Here is a 19,371-nt window from a genome sequence, read left to right as displayed (position 1 = left end):
GCTAAACGGAAATTCAATTTTTTTGTCGGCGGGTAAGACCGTTTACATACATAAATTTGAATTGTGTATTCAGCTATCAGGCTAGACCAGTGGTTCTCAACTCCAGTCCTCGGGACCCACTAACAGGCCAGGTTTGCAAGATAACTGAAGTACATCACAGGTGATATCATTTTCCGCTCAGTGATTGCAGTATTCTAGTCTGCATCTCCCCAAGGTAATACTTAAATTCTGGCCTGGGCTAGAGTTCAGCTTTAAAACATGCCTACAAGGTATTGCATCTTCGGAACCCCCCCCCCCCCCCCCCCAACTACTAAGCTGAGTAAAGTCCAAAAATATTCTAACACAAAGCCCCAAAGATTCCCATAATCCACAGCAAGTCACCGACCCACTAAAGAGCTATATATTGCACTACATAGACAATAATGCTACAATAGGCATTGTAAACGCTTATCCATTGTTTTAAATATACCAAAATAGACTTTTTGTATCTTTGCATGTAATAAAAAAGGAGGTCTGTATCTCTAAAAAAATGTCTTAATTACAATATTATTATTATTATTACGACTTCTGTAAAAATATATAAAGATAGGTTTTCCGTTCTGTCCACAGCAATCAGTAAAGATCAGGCTGGAAGCTGGAAAGTGGGGGCAGCAACATTAAAGGATAAGTGTACTTGTCATACCAACCTTGCTATACAGGTTGGTAGTAGACTTTGACAGGGTACTGGGTAGAAGAGGCCATACCAACCTATTCAAGCATCCACAGATCAAGGGTGCACAGACACCCCTCCAACCCGTCCCAGCTGGGAGCAGCTTCCTCCTCTGCCCACGTGCCACAAAATACGATTCCTGTCTTTGAAAAGCCACCTGTCACTTGGTGGCACAATAGACTTCATGGCCTGATTGGAGACTATTCACCTATGCACAGAAGAAGAAACTACCCAGCTGGAAGACATGGGGGTTTGGCAGCAGTGTGGACATTTATAAAGCTAACAATTCCCCTATAAATGGACTTGTCACACCAGAGTTATGAAGTATGAAGTGAATGTTTCACTCAATACAGCTTAAACTCCTAAGAGTCAAGGTGGTGAGAAGATGCAATTCTTCCAGCCACCAATCCCCAAGACCCGTATGAACAAGGATCTGGACTCTAAACTGTAGTGTTTCAAATACATTCAATTCTCTCCTACACATTACTTGAAACAGCAACAATAATCTTTATATATATATATATATATATATATATATATATATATATATATATATAATTTTTTTAGGCTTAAGAATGACCATAATTTTTTGGTTGATCCTCAGTCTAAGGAGATGTTCTCCCATATTCAGAATAAGTTACCACATCTGCCTAAATCCTAAGTAAGTCGAACATTTTCTGGACAAAATCAAATAAGAGAAAAATGTAATGGCTCCTGATAAGTTCATATTTCTTTGTAATGTTTAATGTATCCAGTACTGTTGGACCGCAGCAAGGATGGACCAACAGGGCAAATCCCTCTGAGAGCAGAAAAGTCACATCAACAACAGTGAAAGTTTCTTTCCACTCTGCTGACTTCTTTTCCAATGGACCTACCAAGCACCAGTGAAAATTGTTCAGCCAGTATCCTAAGATCACAGCTCGTCTCGTGACGGGGACTGCATCCCGCTATGTACATTTCTCCTTATATCCTTCAAAGTCTTCTGTGATCCGCTCCAATCAGTCCGCACGCTGTCATCATCCCAGAGGGTGGAGGTCTCGGTGTCACTCTGCCAGTTGGGTTCTCCGGTGTAATGGATTGGAAAGACGAGGAGCGGCTGGACTGAGAACACTCTCAAGTTTCGGTTGGAAAAATAGCTTTTGTATTCCTCACTGGGGGGAAAAAGTCAGAAAAAAAAAGTCAGCGGTAAATACAATATTAATGGAGGTATTTAGCAGCTAAAATATTACCCAAAGTAACAATTTCTTTCTGCTGTATGGCTGACCACACACCTCGGTTACACCTCTTGGCCCCATTTCATGTCTGCCAGAAGGCACCAAAATAAGTGCACAATAGGATGAAAATCTCTACCTGTGCAATGAATGAGAATCATATATATGCAAAATAGTGTTACGCTTTTCCAACAAAATTATATATAAAAATATACAGCACAGTGAGGGAAGAAAGTATTTGATAACAACAAAAATATCCAGAAAAACGCATTTCAAAAAAGTTATAAATTGATTTGCATTTTCTTTTACAGAGTTTTATTGAGATTGTACAATTAAAAAAACAAACAAAAAAAAGAGGTAAAAGTGGTACATAAATGAAATGGATACATGAAGTATCAATACATCTTTTACGAATATTACTCCCCAAATGAAAAGTAAGAACGTCAAATGGTCTGATAGTGTGAAATGACAGGTAAAGCTATTTGTAAACACAAATTGAGCATCTGTAACAGAAGGTAGTTTGTTCACATAAGTTGCTTATAAGGACAACATCTAGGCAAATCGGATCAATATCGGGGAGCCCATATCCTAATGCTTCTAAAACTTGTATGAAAAAAAAAAAAAAATTTTAAAAAAGGGAAAAAAAGGGGGAATAATCAGCCACGGCCTGCGCTGTTCATCCAGGGCCTACGGGAGCTCAACAAAAAGGGAGAGACAAGCAACAAGAGACTAAAAAGAAAAGAAATAGAGAAATGGAGAAGGGAGGGAATCAGACACCCCAGGGGCTTTAAAGTGGTTGTAAACCCACGAACAAAACAAAAAAAAAAAAAACTAAACAAACCTGCAAGACAAAAGGCATAATGAGCTAGTATGCATTGCATACTAGCTCATTATGTATTATTTACCTTAGATCAAAGCCCCCGCAGCGGTCCTCGTTCACCGCTCCGGCCAACGACATCGCTCCCGGAGTTACTTCCGGGTATCGCAAGCACCGGCGCTGTGATTGGCCGGAGCCGTGATGACTTCACTCCCGCGCATACCACGGGAGCCATCGGTGACGGCACAGTCTAACTTCAGTGCACATGTGCCGATGACGTCGGCACATGCAGATACAGGAGCTATCTCCTAAACCGTGCAGGTTTAAGAGATATCCAGGGTAGCTACAGGAAAGCCTTATTATAGGCTTACCTGTAGCAAAAAGTGTGTTGTAAAGGGTTTACAACCACTTTAAGCTGTATCATATGGAACATTCACAGTTCTAGGAATCGGGAGGTAATTTCAGAAGGTGGGAAGTGGTCTATCCACGGTTGCCAAGTCAGTTGAAATCTGTCTTTAAGGATCGCTGTCAACCTTTCATTAATGAGCATGCCGCAAACCCGATTTTTAACCTCTTCGAAGCTCAGAAGTCCATGACCATACTATAGTTTGCTTGTTCACCATAAAAATGTAGGCAATTAGGGTTCGTTCCCGGCGGGTAACATCTGCTATAGGTTTATGTAAAAGTGCTTCCTACGGGTCTCTTCATATATTTACATGAAGGACCGTATCAACCAGTGTATATACACTAATCCATAACCTCTGGACTTTAGGACAGGTCCACCATATGTGTTTCATATAGCCCAAATCTGGGCAACCTCTGAAGCAGCTGAACGGGTATGATGGTAGACATTTTGCGATCCTAACTGGGGTAAGGTACCAAGGGGACATAACTGTGAAGGAATTTTCAAGAGCCAGGACATTGCGAGAAGATTTAAAAAGGGCCTCCCACATTTTACATCAGTCTCCAGGCTGTGAAGCAGGACCAAGGTCATTTTCCCATTTGTCACAGTACAGGGCGGTTTGTGATCCAGTATTATTCAGTGCAGAGGAATACAGCAGAGAGATTTTATTTGCATTTTAATGAGTTAAATAAGTATTTCATCCTCTATCAATTAGCAGGATTTCTGGCTCCCAGGTGTCTTCTATACAGGTAACGAGCTGAGATTAGAAGCACTCTCTTAAAGGAAGTTCACCTAATCTCAGCTTGTTACCTGTATAAATGACACCTGTCCAAAGAAGCAATCAATCAGATTCCATTATCTCCACCATGGCCAAGACCAAAGAGCTGTTCAAAGATGTAAGGGACAAGATTGTAGACCTACACAAGGCTAGAATGAGCTACAAGACCATCACCAAGCAGATTGGTGAGAGGGTGACAACAGTTGGTGCGATTATTCACAAATGCAACCAACACAAAATAACTGTCAATCTCCCTCGGTCTGGGGCTCCATGCAAGATCTCACCTCGTGGAGTTTCAATGATCATGAGAGAAATCATCCCACACGTACACGGGAGAATCTTGTCAATGATCTCAAGGCAGCTGGGATCATAGTCACCAAAAAAAAAATTGGTAACACACTACGCCGTGAAGGACTGAAATCCTGCATCATCCCCTGCTCAAGAAAACACATGTACAGGCCCGTCTGAAGTTTGCTAATGAACGTCTGAATGATTCAGAGGAGAACTGGGTGAAAGTGTTGTGGTCAGATGAGACCAAAATTGAGCTCTTTGACATCAACTCAACTCGCTGTGTTTGGAGGAGGAATGCTGCCTATGACTCCAAGAACACCATTCCCACCATCAAACATGGAGGTGGAAACATTATGCTTGGAGGGTGTTTTTCTTCTAAGGGGACTGGGCAACTTTACCACATCAAAGGGACGATGGACCGAGCCATGTACTGTCAAATCTTGGGTGAGGACCTCCTTCCCTCAGCCAAGGCATTGAAAATAGGTCGTGGATGGATATTCCAGCATGACAATGACCAAAAACACATGGCCAAGGCAACAAAGGAGTGGCTCAAGAAGAAGAACATTAAGGTCCTGGAGTGGCCTAGCCAGTCTCCAGACCTTAATCCCATAGAAAATATGTGGAGGGAGCTGAAGGTTCAAGTTACCAAACGTCAGCCTCGAAACCTTAATGATTTGGAGAGGATCTGCAAAGAGGAGTGGGATGTGTGCAAACCTGGTGGCCAACTACAATAAACATCTGACCTCTGTGATTGCCAATAAGGGTTTTGCCACAAAGTACTAAGTCATGTTTTGCGAAGGGGTCAAATACTTATTTCACTCATTAAAATGCAAATCAATTTATAACTTTTTTGAAATGCGTTTTTCTGGATATTTTTGTTATTCTGTCTCTCACTGTTAAAATAAACCTACCATTAAAATAATAGACTGATCATTTCTTTGTCGGTGGGCAAACACACAAAATCAGCAGGGGAGTATGAATCTTATTCCTTTAGCACAGCTTGACATTTATGTTTTATGCTTGGGTCCCCTTTATAGTTACTTGTAAATTCCCCCAGCTCTACCTGCTGTTAACAATTTTTTAAACTGTTAAATTTCATGTGCCCATCTGATCAGGGTATTGCTGGGGTGGTCGATTTGTACATTTGTTGATGCGACCCTTATCTTCCTGTTACTTCATCATATGTTTTATGTCATTTACTTGGGTTGTAAACCGTGCCCTCTTTGAAAAAAAGGAATTACAAAAAAAAAAAAAAATCAGCAGGGGATCAAAAACTTTTTCTCTCACTGTATATCATAAAGAACAATCAAATCCAATCTATATATATCTATATATATATATATATATATATATATATCTATCTCTATAGATAGATATATATATATATATATATATAGATAGATCTATATATATATATAGATATATATATAGATATATATATATCTATATATATATATATATATATATATATCATACATATATATACTGTAGAAAAATTCACCAACAATTATACAAAAGTGGCTTACATAAATGTATAAAAAGCAGTGTTCTTTAAAAAAAAACGAATTACATTTTTTTGCATCAACTAAATAAATGTATAGAAAAGTTCATTGTAAACATGAATTTTGCTCAAGTCCATCCACCAATGTAAATCTTAATAGGTGTGCTCGCACCTTAATCAGTGGATACATTAAAGTGTTACTAAATCCACAACAATGAAATCAGTTTGTATATGCAGTAAGGAAAGTTTGTTATACTCACTGTGGAACCTAAGGGGTTAATGCTCTGCATTGTGTAAAAAGGCTGTATGATCCTGGCTTCTCTGATCCACCCCTCTTTCCACTGTCCCCAAATAATTTCCTGACAATACAGAGCTAGGGGACAGGCTGCACATGCTCAGTTTGGTGTGTATTGCTAGAGAGTTTTTGTTTTCTCTTGGGAGAGTGCATGTGATCAGCACAAGGCCAATCAGCACTTTCCAAATAGAGAATGGGGGGGGCATGCATCCTGATAGGACAGTGAGTGCAGAATGAAAACTCCTCCTACAAGCTTTAACCAGGCACTTATAGAAGTCACGAGATTGCCATATACTGCTGATGAGAAAAGGTATTTAGCCGTTTATATTTACTAAAATAATTGCATTTCCATGTTCTGTGTACTGTGGGAGACCAGATATAGTGAATGCAGGGTCCTGGGTTTAGTAACACTTTAAAGAGGTCTAATATGGTTATAAAATAAGGTATCTGTATTTCCTTCTCAGGAAAGCTTTAAGGCAGAATGGCACTCTTTTCTCCAAACTCACACCATGGAATCATAGCTTATATTCCAGCAGTACACTACATTAATACATTTCTTAAAAAATCACATACGCCATCCTCCACCCGCCACCGCACCTTTCCATGCTACGCCCACTTTTCTTCTACTGCCCCACCCTGCTTGCTTCAGACCCTCTCCTATTGGCTAGGTGAACTATCAGCTCACTAAAAGTTTTTGAAAAGATTCACATTGGTGGTTGGACTTGGGCAAAATTCATGTTTACACGGAAATTTTCTATCACAATACAATTATTTAGTTGATGCAATATTTGTTTTATTTATAAATTTACGTGGATGTGCCTCTCTGTATTTAGTAATTGTTGGTGAATTTTCCTACACTATAGAGTCTACTGTATATGGATTAGATTTGATTGTTATTTATGAGAAAAAAAAAAAAAAAAAAAATATATATATATACATACATACATACACACACACACACACACACACTCTATCTCACAAAAGTGAGTACATCCCTCACATTTTTGTAAATAGTTCTTTGCCATGAGGTGCCATGTTGAACTTCCAGTGACCAGTATGAGAGAGTGAGAGCGATAACACCAAATTTAACACACCTGCTCCCCATTCACACCTGAGACCTTGTAACACTAATGAGTCACATGACACCGGGGAAGGAAATTGGCTAATTGGGCACAATTTGGACATTTTCACTTAGGGGTGTACTCACCTTTGTTGCCAGCGGTTTAGACATTAATGGCTGTGTGTTGAGTTATTTTGAGGGGACAGCAAATTTACACTGTTATACAAGCTGTACACTCACTACTTTACATTGTAGTAAAGTGTCATTTCTTCACCGTTGTCACATTTAAAGATAGAATAAAATATTTACAAAAATGTGAGGGGTGTACTCACTTTTGTGAGATACTGTATATATTTATATCTTTATTTTGTGTTTGTGATACAACAGGGATGAGAGCAGTTTTTCCTTAGGTAGGAAGTCCATTGAAAAGGGAGCAGCACTGGGATTTTTTATTGTATTGTAATAAATGTGATTCACCTTAACTTTTCAGTGCTGCCTCATACAGCCCCCACCACCTTGCATATCATAACTCCAAGCCAAGTGGAGGGGAGGGCTCAAATTCCGCAGAAGTATATGGTAGGCCCCGGAGGCTCCTGTATACATAAAGGAGGCTCATAAGGAGATTAAGGATAATTGCTTTCAGGTTCATTCACATGGACAGCAGGCTCTACCGCCCCTCTGAAAAGTGATCCAGGGTGGTGGATTAGAGTCAGTTTACAGGCTCTAAACTACATTTTTCTTTTTTCAATCCCAATGGGGACTTTACATTAAACAACAGCGCTGCAACCACCATAGCTGTCTTTGGCATGCAATTGCAGCATCACCCCAATTACTTCAATGGCCGAGTTTGACAGGCAGGGTCATCTGTCAAACTTGGCATGTCGAATTAAAATTACCGAACTGTAAGGCAAAGCATTGAGGCCGTAGCAATATAAACAGACCTGAGTGCCCACCATGTCCACTTCAATAAGTCCATACTATACTCCGGTTACTATCAACATACCAAGTTCTTCATTACTCTGGCTAATTAAACCCCTATAAAGGGAGGGAGATTTAATAAAACTGGAGAGTGCAAAATCTGGCGTACAGAAACCAATCAGCTTCCAGGTATTATTGTCAACGCTTAAAGGGGTTGTAAAGGCAGAAGCTTTTTTATCTTAATGCATTCTATGCATCAAGATAAAAAAAAAAACCTTCTGTGTGTAGCAGCCCCCCTAATACTTACGTGAGCTTCATCTCTGTCCAGCGATGTCCACGATTCCCTTGGCCATCCGGGACTCTACTCCTGATTGACTGAGACACAGCTACGGCGCCATTGGCTCCCATGGCTGTCAATCAACGTCAGTTAGCCAATCAGAGAATAGAGGGAGCAGGGCTGAATGGCAGCGCCATGTCTGAATGGACACACGGAGCTTCAGCTCGGCTCAGGTGCCCCCATAGCAAGCTGCTTTCTGTGGGGGCACTCGACAGGAGGGAGGGGCTAAGAGCAGTGAGGAGGGACTCAAGAAGAGGAGGATCCAGGCTGCTCTGTGCAAAACCAATTGCACAGAGCAGGTAACTATAACATGTTTGTTATTTAAAAAGAAAAACAAGACTTTAAATCACTTTAATGTGTTACTAAACCCAGGACCCAGTCTTGTAACTTCTATCAGTGTCCAGCCAATCACTGGTTAAAGCTTGTAGGAGAAGTTTTCTGATTGTCCTATGAGACTGCAAGACCCCCCACCTTCTGTCTGGACAGTGCTGATTGGCCCTGTGCTGATCACATGGACCCTCCCAAGAAAAAAAACCTCTTTAGCAATACACACAAAACTGAGCATGTGCAGCCTGACTCCATAAACTCATGTTATCAGTAATTATTAGGGGACAGTGAAAGGAGGGGTGGATCAGAGAAGGCAGGGATCAAACTGCCTTTTTACACAATAAATAAGATTAATAGATTCCTTAGGTTCCACAGTGAGTATAACAAGCATGCTTTACTGCATATACAGACTGTAGTGGGTTTAGTAACACTTTAATGGAACAAGCTTAAAATATAAGCTGATTGGCTACTGTGCACAGCTGCACCGGATTCTGAGTGCTCCAGTTTTAAGAAATCTCCTCCTAAAATTTCTTGCTAGTACTTGAGAAGGTGGGCTTTGTTGTTCTAATGCTGGCAACACACCTTCCAACTCTTGTCTTACAATGTAGTCCTCTAATGTTTTAGTTGTTAGATATTTTCAGCAATGTCACCACCAAATGTTTTTCTTACCCCGCACAACAAAAAAAGTGATTTTACAATACTGCTGACTACCGCACAATACATGCAATCACACGGCACATGTGTTATACATTTCACGGTTAATCCTTTCCAGCTCATCCATGTTCTTAATCAACTGCATCTTATGCAATCTGGTGCTTGCCAAGATTTCTGTACAGTTTAAAGGCAAACTTTGCTTCTGAGAATTCCAGATACCTGATTATCCTCAGCTTTAACCCTTTCGGAGTTCAGCATGCAGCAAGTAAAGTCAGAATTCTTCATACGAAAACTAATTTGAAGTCAATGACTCAAAAAAGTTGATGACAGAGGGGCAGGCATGACAGCCAGGGAATCTGCATTTTCAGAAGGAGGTCAGCAATGGCAGACCATGGAGTTCTTTATGTACAGGTTTCCTATAAACTTGATATCCTGTAAACTCTGAATGCAAAGCGTATAGCCAGCATCAGCTTGATGAAAAAAAAAATCTATAAGATCTATGAAGTTTGGTGACGTACAGCCACCAGGCTACCTACTTTGTGTGTGTGTCTGCCATGATAGGCAGGAATTCATCCACTGGGAGCATCTTAGATAACGGCTCAGCGTTCAGCAACTTCTGTGCCCCCTGCAGGGAGATCATATAACAGAGAGTCCAGTACGAGTAATCTGCCACTACCAAGTTCCGCACATTCTCCACCGCCTTCTCAGGATCTGTAGTGACTTGTTTTCTTCCAATGTATCTGTTAGGAGATGAATGGTTAGCTGGCGTCTTACCAGAAAGTAACACGAGCAAAAGGAATACTGACAGCCTTAGTAGTAGTATGGCAGGGAATATGAACTCATGGTATCCAATCAGCAGGCAGTGATCTGACAACAGTAAATACTGATTGGTTACTACAGGATGCTGCATATTGCATACCAAAAGTGAACAAAGCTGGCCATAGGTGGGTAGAATATTGAACAAAAATTCAATAATTGTTCTATTTTCTAATGGTTAGTGTGCTCAATTTGACTATTGATATCCAATTTTTTATGGAAAAAATGAAGAAAAAAAAAAAAAGGTCATGTTGGAAAATTTTGTTAGAATGAACGTTTTTCTAACCATAGAAAAATAGTTGTACGCAGCACTACAAAACATAGTATTTAAAAATAACAATAAAAGTCCATAGTGTTTAGAATAAAGTCCTTATTCAGGGAAAGAAAACTGGAATCACCCACAGTGTAGACAGAGACACAAATTAGGCGAGCACGGACTTATCCTCCACCAAACATCAACACACCAGGCCTCTTACCAAAAAGAATGGACCACTTAATTACAGGTGGTCAAGCAAGCATGATACCATTTCATGAAGATCATAGATGGTTGGGTCTTGTAGTCCCACCAGATAAATATTCAAAGGTGCATGCATAAGAAACAAAAGAAGGAACTCCTCATGGTGTAGTATTATAAACCAGAGTCACATTTATTTAAGAAATATCCAAGGTACTCACATTTGAGCGAATAAAAACAGGCATGTTCAAAAAGCAGCAGTCTGTGTAAGCAGCGTTTGTTTCCAACCACAAAGATGGCCGCGGCCGACATGTTGCAGCGTCGTGAGGTCAGAGCTCCACCCTACGTGGCGCTGTGTCCAATCTACGGTTGTCAGGGGCGCCCCTGACGACGTTCGATTGGACGAAACGCCACGTAGGACTTTATTCCAAACACTATGGGCTTTTATTGTTATTTTTAAATACTATGTTTTGTAGCGCTGCGTACAACTGTTTTTCTATGCTTTTTATTGTCACCATACAATTTATGCTAGCTGCTTCATTTCTATTATTGGCGCAGTGATTAATCTTGAATTTATTGTCTGTTTTTCTAACCATGAATAGTAAAGTTGATTAAAAAAAAAAAAATGTTCAAAGCATAAGCCTGTCAAAATTTTAACCCGGATCAAGCAAAAAAACGATACTTTAAAGAGGTTCTAAACCCTGGAAAAAAACTCCTAAAAAAAAAAAACCCTGCAAGACAAAGGCAAAATGAGCTAGTATGCATCGCATACTAGCTCATTATGAAATACTTACCTTAAAACAAAGCTGCTGCAGCAGTCCCCGCACACTGCTGTCACAGCCGACATCTTTCTTGGAGCTTCTTCCGGGTTCATGGGCTCAGGCGCTGTGATTGTCCAGAGGCATGATGTTGACACTCCCACGCATGCGTGCGGGAGCCGCCGTTCACGGCACAGGCTCGGAAGGAACGGCACCCGTGGGCCGTTCCTTCAGAGCGCATGCCCCAGTGATGTCACTGGCTGCATGCACTGGAAATATCTCCTAAACTGTACAGGTTTAGGAGATATTTTCACTGACTATAGGTAAGCCTTATTATAGGTAAAAGTTTGCAGAGGAAGTTTGCTTCCTCTTTAATGAAACACTGAAAACAAAAACATACAGATGATAGGTGGAAAATGTTTGATACAGTGATGGGTGATTAAATTGCACTACTAAATGATCATGTACATTTTAGGTAATTTTTCTGACCATCTATGGCCAGCTTTAACGTGTATATTTTTGTGGTAAGTGACACCTTACATCAAGTCCCAGTCCAGCTGGGCTGTGCGAACTTCACTCAAAAGACGGATCATCTTTCGCTTGAAAAACGATTCAAAACGCACATCATCTTCAAACACCAGGGTCACTTCCAGCTGTTTATCTACAATCTAATATAAAAAACAAAGTCAGATTTAACAAAAAAAGAAAAAAAGAAAAAAAAAAAAGGGAGTTAAAACAATTTCCATCCATATGACTACAGTAAAGTGTACTTATAACTAACATCCCTCGGTATAACCTTCCTCGTCCTGGTACACACCTCAGTTTAAGTCTTCCCCCGACTGATCCTGCCACTGCTTGTTGGTGGTCCAGCAGTGTTTATGGCCTGTTTTCTGGGGGTGACCTAAAAGTTTCTACAAATGTGGGTGTCAGAGGCCATTCATCACAATGGCTTTCTGCATATATGTGGTTGTTGATTATAAGTACATATGCAGGGGTAAAATGTAGTGATTTCCATACCAATCAATTAATTAGAAAACAGCTTTCATTAGTAACTTACAGGAGAATGACAGGTGACCATGGACATTTTTTTTTTTCGGAGGACTTGCTTTAAACTTTAAAGGTACGCTAGCCTGGAGATCAGCGCTGGCAGTTTCTGGCTCACAATCCTTCTAGTAGTTCTGACCCCAACACCAACCCTCCCTATATATCTAATCTTATTGATAACCCTCCCTACAACTTTAACTTTCCCAATAAATCTAACACTAACCTTCCCTGAATCAAACAATAACCCTTCCTGTGACCCTCACACTAACCTTCTGTATAATCACCAACCTGATTTCCCCCCCCCCAATTACACTAACCCCAACACTAATCCTCCCTATAAATCTAATGCCAATGATAACCCTGCCTATAACTAACTCTCTAACAAATCTAACCCTACTATTAACCTTCCCTGTAACTCAAACAATAACCCTTCCTGTGACCCTCACACTAACCTTCTATATAATCCCCAACCTGAAAAGTAATGGCCCGTACACATGATCTAAAAATTGGACGACAGATCATCCGTCTTTTTTCGCTTACTAGTCGCAAGTAGGATTTGAATAGGTTACTAAAGAAACAAAAATTCTCGTATGACAGAAAAAAAAAAAATCGAGAGTGATGTAATGTGTTGCAGTGTATTAGTACTGTATTTTCGGACGACAACTGTACTGACTAAATGAAAATCGTACGATCTGGTATCGTACAAGGAACATTTTCGAGTTTGTCCGATTGAATAATAATCGGATGAACTGTCATGATCGGCTCTTGAAAGCTCTATACTAACGATCCGATTATCATATGATCACGTTGAAAGCGGTATTTTTCAGCGTTGTACATGTCTTTTCAATAAAGGAATACCATTTTTTGCATGTCCTCCTGAGTGCCGACCATCCCTTTCCTAACCCTCCCTATAAGTCTGACCCTAACACTATTCCAAATATCAACCTACCTGTAACTCTATTGCTATCTGTGACCTTTACACTTACTTTACACTTACCCTCCCTATAACCCGCAACCCAACAACTAACCCCCCCTATAAATCTAACCCCAACACTAACATAGGTTCACATAGGTTGGACTTGATGGACTTGTGTCTTTTTTCAACCTCACCTACTACGCAACTATGTAACTAACCTTCCTGGTAACCCTAATACTAACCCTCCCTATAAAACTAACCCCAACACTAACCTTCCTGGTAACCCTAATACTAACCCTCCCTATAAAACTAACCCCAACACTAACCTTCCTGGTAACCCTAATACTAACCCTCCCTATAAAACTAACCCCAACACTAACCTTCCTGGTAACCCTAATACTAACCCTTTCTGGGACCCTCACACTAACCCTCCCTATAAATCTGCCCCCCCAAATTAACCTTCCCTATATTTCCAAACCTGAAAATTAACTAATCTAACCCCTTACTTGCATACTTACCTCTTCTGGAACCCGATGTGCCAACGTTCCTGCCCAAAAACCATTGCTGGAGTCTTGTGCTTTGCAGGCTGTATAAGTCCAGGGTATGTGTACATCCTCCATGCTCCATACACTCTCACTGCAGGTAGGTGCCTACTAGGAGAGGAAGGTGGATCTGTGCCAAGCTGAACAGTATTCCCTGCTTATTCCAAACCCCTCCTGTACCATCTACATCTTGAAGTAGGCATGCACTCCTAGTGAGAGTATGTAGAGCACCAGAGGATGTAAATACTGCATAGGGGCCTTACAAGCTGAGCAGTTTCTAACATGCTTAGTAAACAGATCTACTGTCATATTTTGCATTTTTTTCAGCGCCACATCTGTCTATTTCAAGAATGGAATGTCTTCATAACCTATACTTTACAGAACACAACTTACAAACCTTTTTTACTGCAGCTGACCGAAACCTCTTTTTTTATTGCATCTATGTACTTTGAAGCAAGCTGGTCATAAAACACATAGAGGTTGCTACTACTGACTGCTTTCTGGAAAAATGTACTGCCTGGCTGTCTCTGGCTTCAATATCTTCAGGAGCAACTGATGTATGCAGATCAGGAAAGGCATAAGACTTTGTTTGTTCCAGTGACTCAAAGTGTTGAAGCCAGATTGTGCGACAGCCAGGCAACTAGTATTTTCAGAAGGAAAGGTCCACATTGGCAGCCGTTGTGTCTCCCATAAGATACATTTAAAAGTGAAGTATGGCCAACTTCTCTTGTGGGTCACAGGAGTGCACTTACTGTTGCACTCTTATGACCCAGAATCGGCTGACAGTGGACTAAAGCCTGCTGTCAGCTGACGTCACAGAGCCACTCCGGACTCTGAAAGTATCCTAACCATATTGTCGGGATCTACCCAGCTGCCTGATTGGCATCTGGCTCCAGCTCTGAACGTGTGGCTGATGGCCAAAGCCAGCTGTTCCAGCCCCCCTCTCCAGCACATCACTCCGGTGAGTGCTGGAGGGGCAGAGTGGAGAGCGCTGACTAACAGTCACTGCTCTTCTCTTCAAGAAAATCGAGAATTATGTGATCAGAGATCATGTGATCTCTCAGTTCTAAGGCTTAGAGACAGCAGGACACAGCTGCAGCATCACATCGCTGCCTCAGAATGGCAGTGAGTATGTATGTTTTATTTATTTTTTAATCCTATACATCTCCTTTAAATCTTATCTGCAGGCAAGCAGATCATGACACAGTTAAATTATTATTACAGGTACAAGCGGTCCCCGGGTTACAAACAAGACAAGGTCTGTAGGTTTGTTCTTAAGTTGAATCTGTTTTGTAATTTGGAACAGGTAAATTTTTTAAGTGTAGCTCCAGCCAAAAAAACTATTTTTAAGCTTTTTTGGATAGCATAGGGAAGGGTTATCACCCCTGTAACGTTTGTTTTGCTGTCTTTGCCCCTGTTCAGAAGATTTCACCTCACTTTCTGTCCCAATGACAATTGAATTTTGAAAAATTTGGGTTGTTGTGGAAACAAGGATTGGTGATAAATCAGTGGAAACACCTTTTTCCCATAATAACTCTTACAGGAGAGAATTTGCCTTCCTATGGGTAGATTTCCTCTCACTTCCTGTTGTCTCCCTCTGTTTGTAAGTAGGAGTCGTTTGTAAGTCGGATGTTTGTAACTAGGGGACCGCCTGTGCTTATATAGCACTGTTGATTTACACAACGCTTTACATATACATTGTACATTCACATCAGTCCCTACCCTCAAGGAGCTTACAATCTAAAGTCCCTAACTCACATTCATACATACAGTACACACACTAGGGCCAATTTAGAGAGGATCCAATTGACCTACCAGCATGTCTTTGGAGTGTGGGAGGAAACCAGAGTACCCGGAGGAAACCCACGCAGGCACAGGGAGAAAATGCAAACTCCAGGCAGGTAGTGCTGTGGTTGGGATTCAAACCGATTAGCCTAGTGTTGCTAGGCAGAAGTGCTAACCACTTAGCCACTGTGCTGCCCTAAATACTAGTGAACCATCTAATCTGCCAGGAGATTTGTAATTCTGTTCAGCCAGCTTGTGATCTAGACACCAGTAGATGACAGAGCAAGTCACGGACGCAGTTTAGCTGTATAGCTTAGTCTAGGACATATTCCCAGCCCTCTGACTGGGCAATGAAGAAGCAGCGGGTCACTGGTGAGTTTTCCCAGTGATCTTCCCTTCTCTAGGCATATAACAGAGTAAAAGTGACAGCACTGAGCAATGATTGCCTTCTAGTACCGCCTATCAGTCTAATCCTACCAGGCAGGGGATTACAGGAAGTTGATACAAACATAATTTCAAATGCTCCAACTATTTTCATTTACTATACAGCACATGCAATGCTTTTTTTTTCCCATCTGGGTTTAAAGTTTAGAATTTAAAAAAACAAAAACTGTGCATTGTAGCACGGGGTGCGTTGTAAGCTAGTGTTCTAGCGTCACATATGCATTAATGAAGCCAACATTACAAGGAAAAAACGTTTGTGTCTTATTGGTCCCTATCCGGCTTAAGGTTATAAGATGACCACTTCTGTGGATGATGGAGAAGAAAATGTGTGGCCAATAATTATCCAGAGAAAAGCTCTCTCTCTATACCTCTACTGATACTAATGGTGAATCCTGCCCTGGCTACAATACGACATGAACTCCATTATATACGTATATGGATTTGTTTAAAAAGAATAAAACAGCAAACTTTACCTCTTGCCAGATCTTGTAATGGCTCAGAAAACAGCCCACCTCCCCTTTGGTAAGAGTCCGACCAGAAAATGGATCATAAAATCCCGGCAGTAGATTTACTCCCATACGTTTGATGTGACTGCTGTTAAAAGCACTGGAGGAATTTGAGAAACAGAAATTGAATACTACAATGGGACGGTAATAGACACTTTCAATGACAGGGTACTTCCAGACACAATTACCGTATTATCGGCGTATAACACGCACATTCATTTTAAGAGAGAAGTTTCAGGAAAAAAACAAATTTTACATAAGGAACTTTGAAGCAAAATAAGTGTCAGTGCCCATCTGCAGCCTCACCATTGCCATCAAAGCAGCAGCCTCACCATTGCCATCAATGCAGCAGCCTCACCATTGCCTTCAATGCAGCAGCCTCACCATTGCCTTCAATGCAGCAGCCTCACCATTGCCTTCAATGCAGCAGCCTCGCCATTGCAATCAATGCAGCAGCCTCACCATTGCCTTCAATGCAGCAGCCTCACCATTGCCTTCAATGCAGCAGCCTCACCATTGCATCAATGCAGCAGCCTCGCCATTGCAATCAATGCAGCAGCCTCGCCATTGCCATCAAAGTAGAAGCCTCACCATTGCCTTCAATGCAGCAGCCTCACCATTGCCATCAATGCAGCAGCCTCACCATTGCCATCAATGCAGCAGCCTCACCATTGTCTTCAATACAGCAGCCTCACCATTGCCTTCAATACAGCAGCCTCACCATTGCCTTCAATGCAGCAGTCTCACCATTGCCTTCAATGCAGCAGCCTCACTATTGCCATTAGTGCAGCCTGATCAATGCCCATCTGCAGCCTAGAGGGGACAGGAAGGGGGCGGGACAAGCACCAACAGATTACATACAGTGAGAATCTCCTATGATGGACAGAACAGTGGTCCAATGGCGGCCCAGGAGACGGGACTTTCTATTACAGAGGCCGCCAAGTAAATGGGAGATTCTCACTGTATGTAATCTGACGGCGCTCGTCCCGCCCCCTCCCTGTCCCCTCCGAGGCAGCTAAAATTGAAGTATTGGTGTATAACATGCACACGCTATTTGCATCCGATTTTCATGGTAAAAAAGTGAGTGTTATACGCCAATAATTACAGTATATATAATACAAAATACTGACACACAAACTGGGAGATGTATAAAATTTTGAGGCTAAAAAATAAAAAGGTACAACCTCTACTACAGCCATATAGTAGAAATCTTTCCCCAGGATCTGCTTGGATGCCCTCTAGTCTTTACTCATCAGTCCCGCGGTCTTAAAGGTGCACGCCAATCCAACATTAAAGCAGACCTGTCATAAATCTAGGCAACCCTGAGTATATGAGTAAAAATGCATAAGCAGAGGCCCCTTACATCAGTCCGTAGATCCACAGATGCATGCAGCTGATGATATAATATGCAAATCTCAACTTTTCCTTTAAAAGCTGAACTTGGCAACACCCAGAACAGAACAGAAACAGAACAGAATAGACAGAATAGAAATACACATATTCATTCATTTATATAATATGTGAATACACATATTCATTCTAGCTGTTAATTCAGCTGTCTGCCTGATGTTAAGCTTTTAGACCCCTTTCACACTGGAGCGTTTTGCAGGCGCTATAGCATTAAAAATAGCGCCTGCAAACCGCCCTAAAACAGCTGCTCCATTCACTCCAGTGTGAAAGGCCGAGGGCTTTCACACTAGAGCGGTGCGCTGGCAGGGCATCAGAAAAAGTCCTGCCAGCAGCTTCTTTGGAGCGGTGAACTCACCGCTCCTCCACCGCTGCTCCCCACTGAAATCAATGGGGCATCGCTGCGATACTGCTGGCAAAACACCGCTCCGGCGGCATTTTGCGGGCAGATTTTAACCCCTTTTCGCCCGCCAGCGGGGGGGGGGGAGGGGGGGAGGATTGGGATGTGTTAAAACCGCCCTGCTAGTGGCCTGAAAATAGCACCGCTTTACCGCTGACGCCCTAGGCGGCACAGTGTGAAAGGGCTCTTAATGTTAATGTTGCACATAGTGGAACTCATAATTTTGTGATCTTCAAGAGGAATTTCAACTTATTCCATGCTGATTTCAAACAGTGCAGAAATGCCAAAATGACAATGAAGTTAAACACTTACTTCTAAGTAAGAGAAGCTTTACCAAGACGCAAGATCACTACACACCTGACATCTTCTCATTACAGCCCGGCATGGTTCTACCCCAGGGACAGGGAGGACAAGATCAAAAACAAATTAAAATGCTCACCTTCCATCAACAGCGTCTATTACACGGCAGGATATCTCCTGTTCATATAGAGAGCGCAGCATTCTTTCCCGACGCTCAGGACGACGGAGCAGATTAATCAGAAACACCTGAAGGGACAAAAAGGCTTGGGTGTTAGTCCAGATAGAAAGTGATGGGAAAACTCTCAAAAAGAGACAAAGAAAAAAAACTGCATAGCACTGCGACATCATGCAAAAAAAACAAAAACGCATAGGTGCCAATGTGTGGGGGTGCCATTATGAACTAATGGCACCCCCACGCATCTGGTAAAGAACAGAGCGTTTCTGTGCTGGAAGGGAACGTGAACAATTAAGAATGTGTTCCCGACCCGTACATATAGGAACCTAGCCTTAAAGTGGATGTAAACCCTCACATATACCCAGTGAAGTGAACAGCCTCAGATGATACACAGAGATGAAACAAATCTCCTTATTTAACTTATACATGCATATCTGCTGTCTTCATCTGTATATATACTTTAGATGTGCTCTTTGTGTTACAGATTTTTCTCCTTCTGTTTAACACTGCAGTGAAGCCTGGG

The 19,371-nt window shown here is 41.5% G+C and overlaps 1 protein-coding gene across 2 annotated transcripts in view; it reads right to left on the bottom strand.

The window, feature by feature from the left end:
- Window positions 1-298: 298 nt before the first annotated feature.
- Window positions 299-19,371, bottom strand: part of CERCAM (cerebral endothelial cell adhesion molecule) — a 112,624-nt gene continuing 93,551 nt past the window's right edge. For both annotated transcript variants that reach the window (XM_073600444.1, XM_073600443.1), the window contains exons 8-12: window positions 18,813-18,919; window positions 16,534-16,666; window positions 11,870-11,997; window positions 9,838-10,041; window positions 299-1,860 (exon numbers count right to left, since the gene is read on the bottom strand). In XM_073600444.1, the coding sequence (XP_073456545.1) occupies window positions 1,623-1,860; window positions 9,838-10,041; window positions 11,870-11,997; window positions 16,534-16,666; window positions 18,813-18,919 (810 nt within the window). In that variant the 3' untranslated portion in view covers window positions 299-1,622. The remainder of the gene's footprint in view (window positions 1,861-9,837; window positions 10,042-11,869; window positions 11,998-16,533; window positions 16,667-18,812; window positions 18,920-19,371) is intronic.

This window comes from Aquarana catesbeiana, linkage group LG09 (assembly GCF_042186555.1).
Source record: "Aquarana catesbeiana isolate 2022-GZ linkage group LG09, ASM4218655v1, whole genome shotgun sequence".
In the NCBI taxonomy this organism is placed as follows: domain Eukaryota; kingdom Metazoa; phylum Chordata; class Amphibia; order Anura; family Ranidae; genus Aquarana; species Aquarana catesbeiana.
Note: the sequence above shows the minus strand (reverse complement) of the source record. Positions and strands in the feature narration are given on the sequence as shown.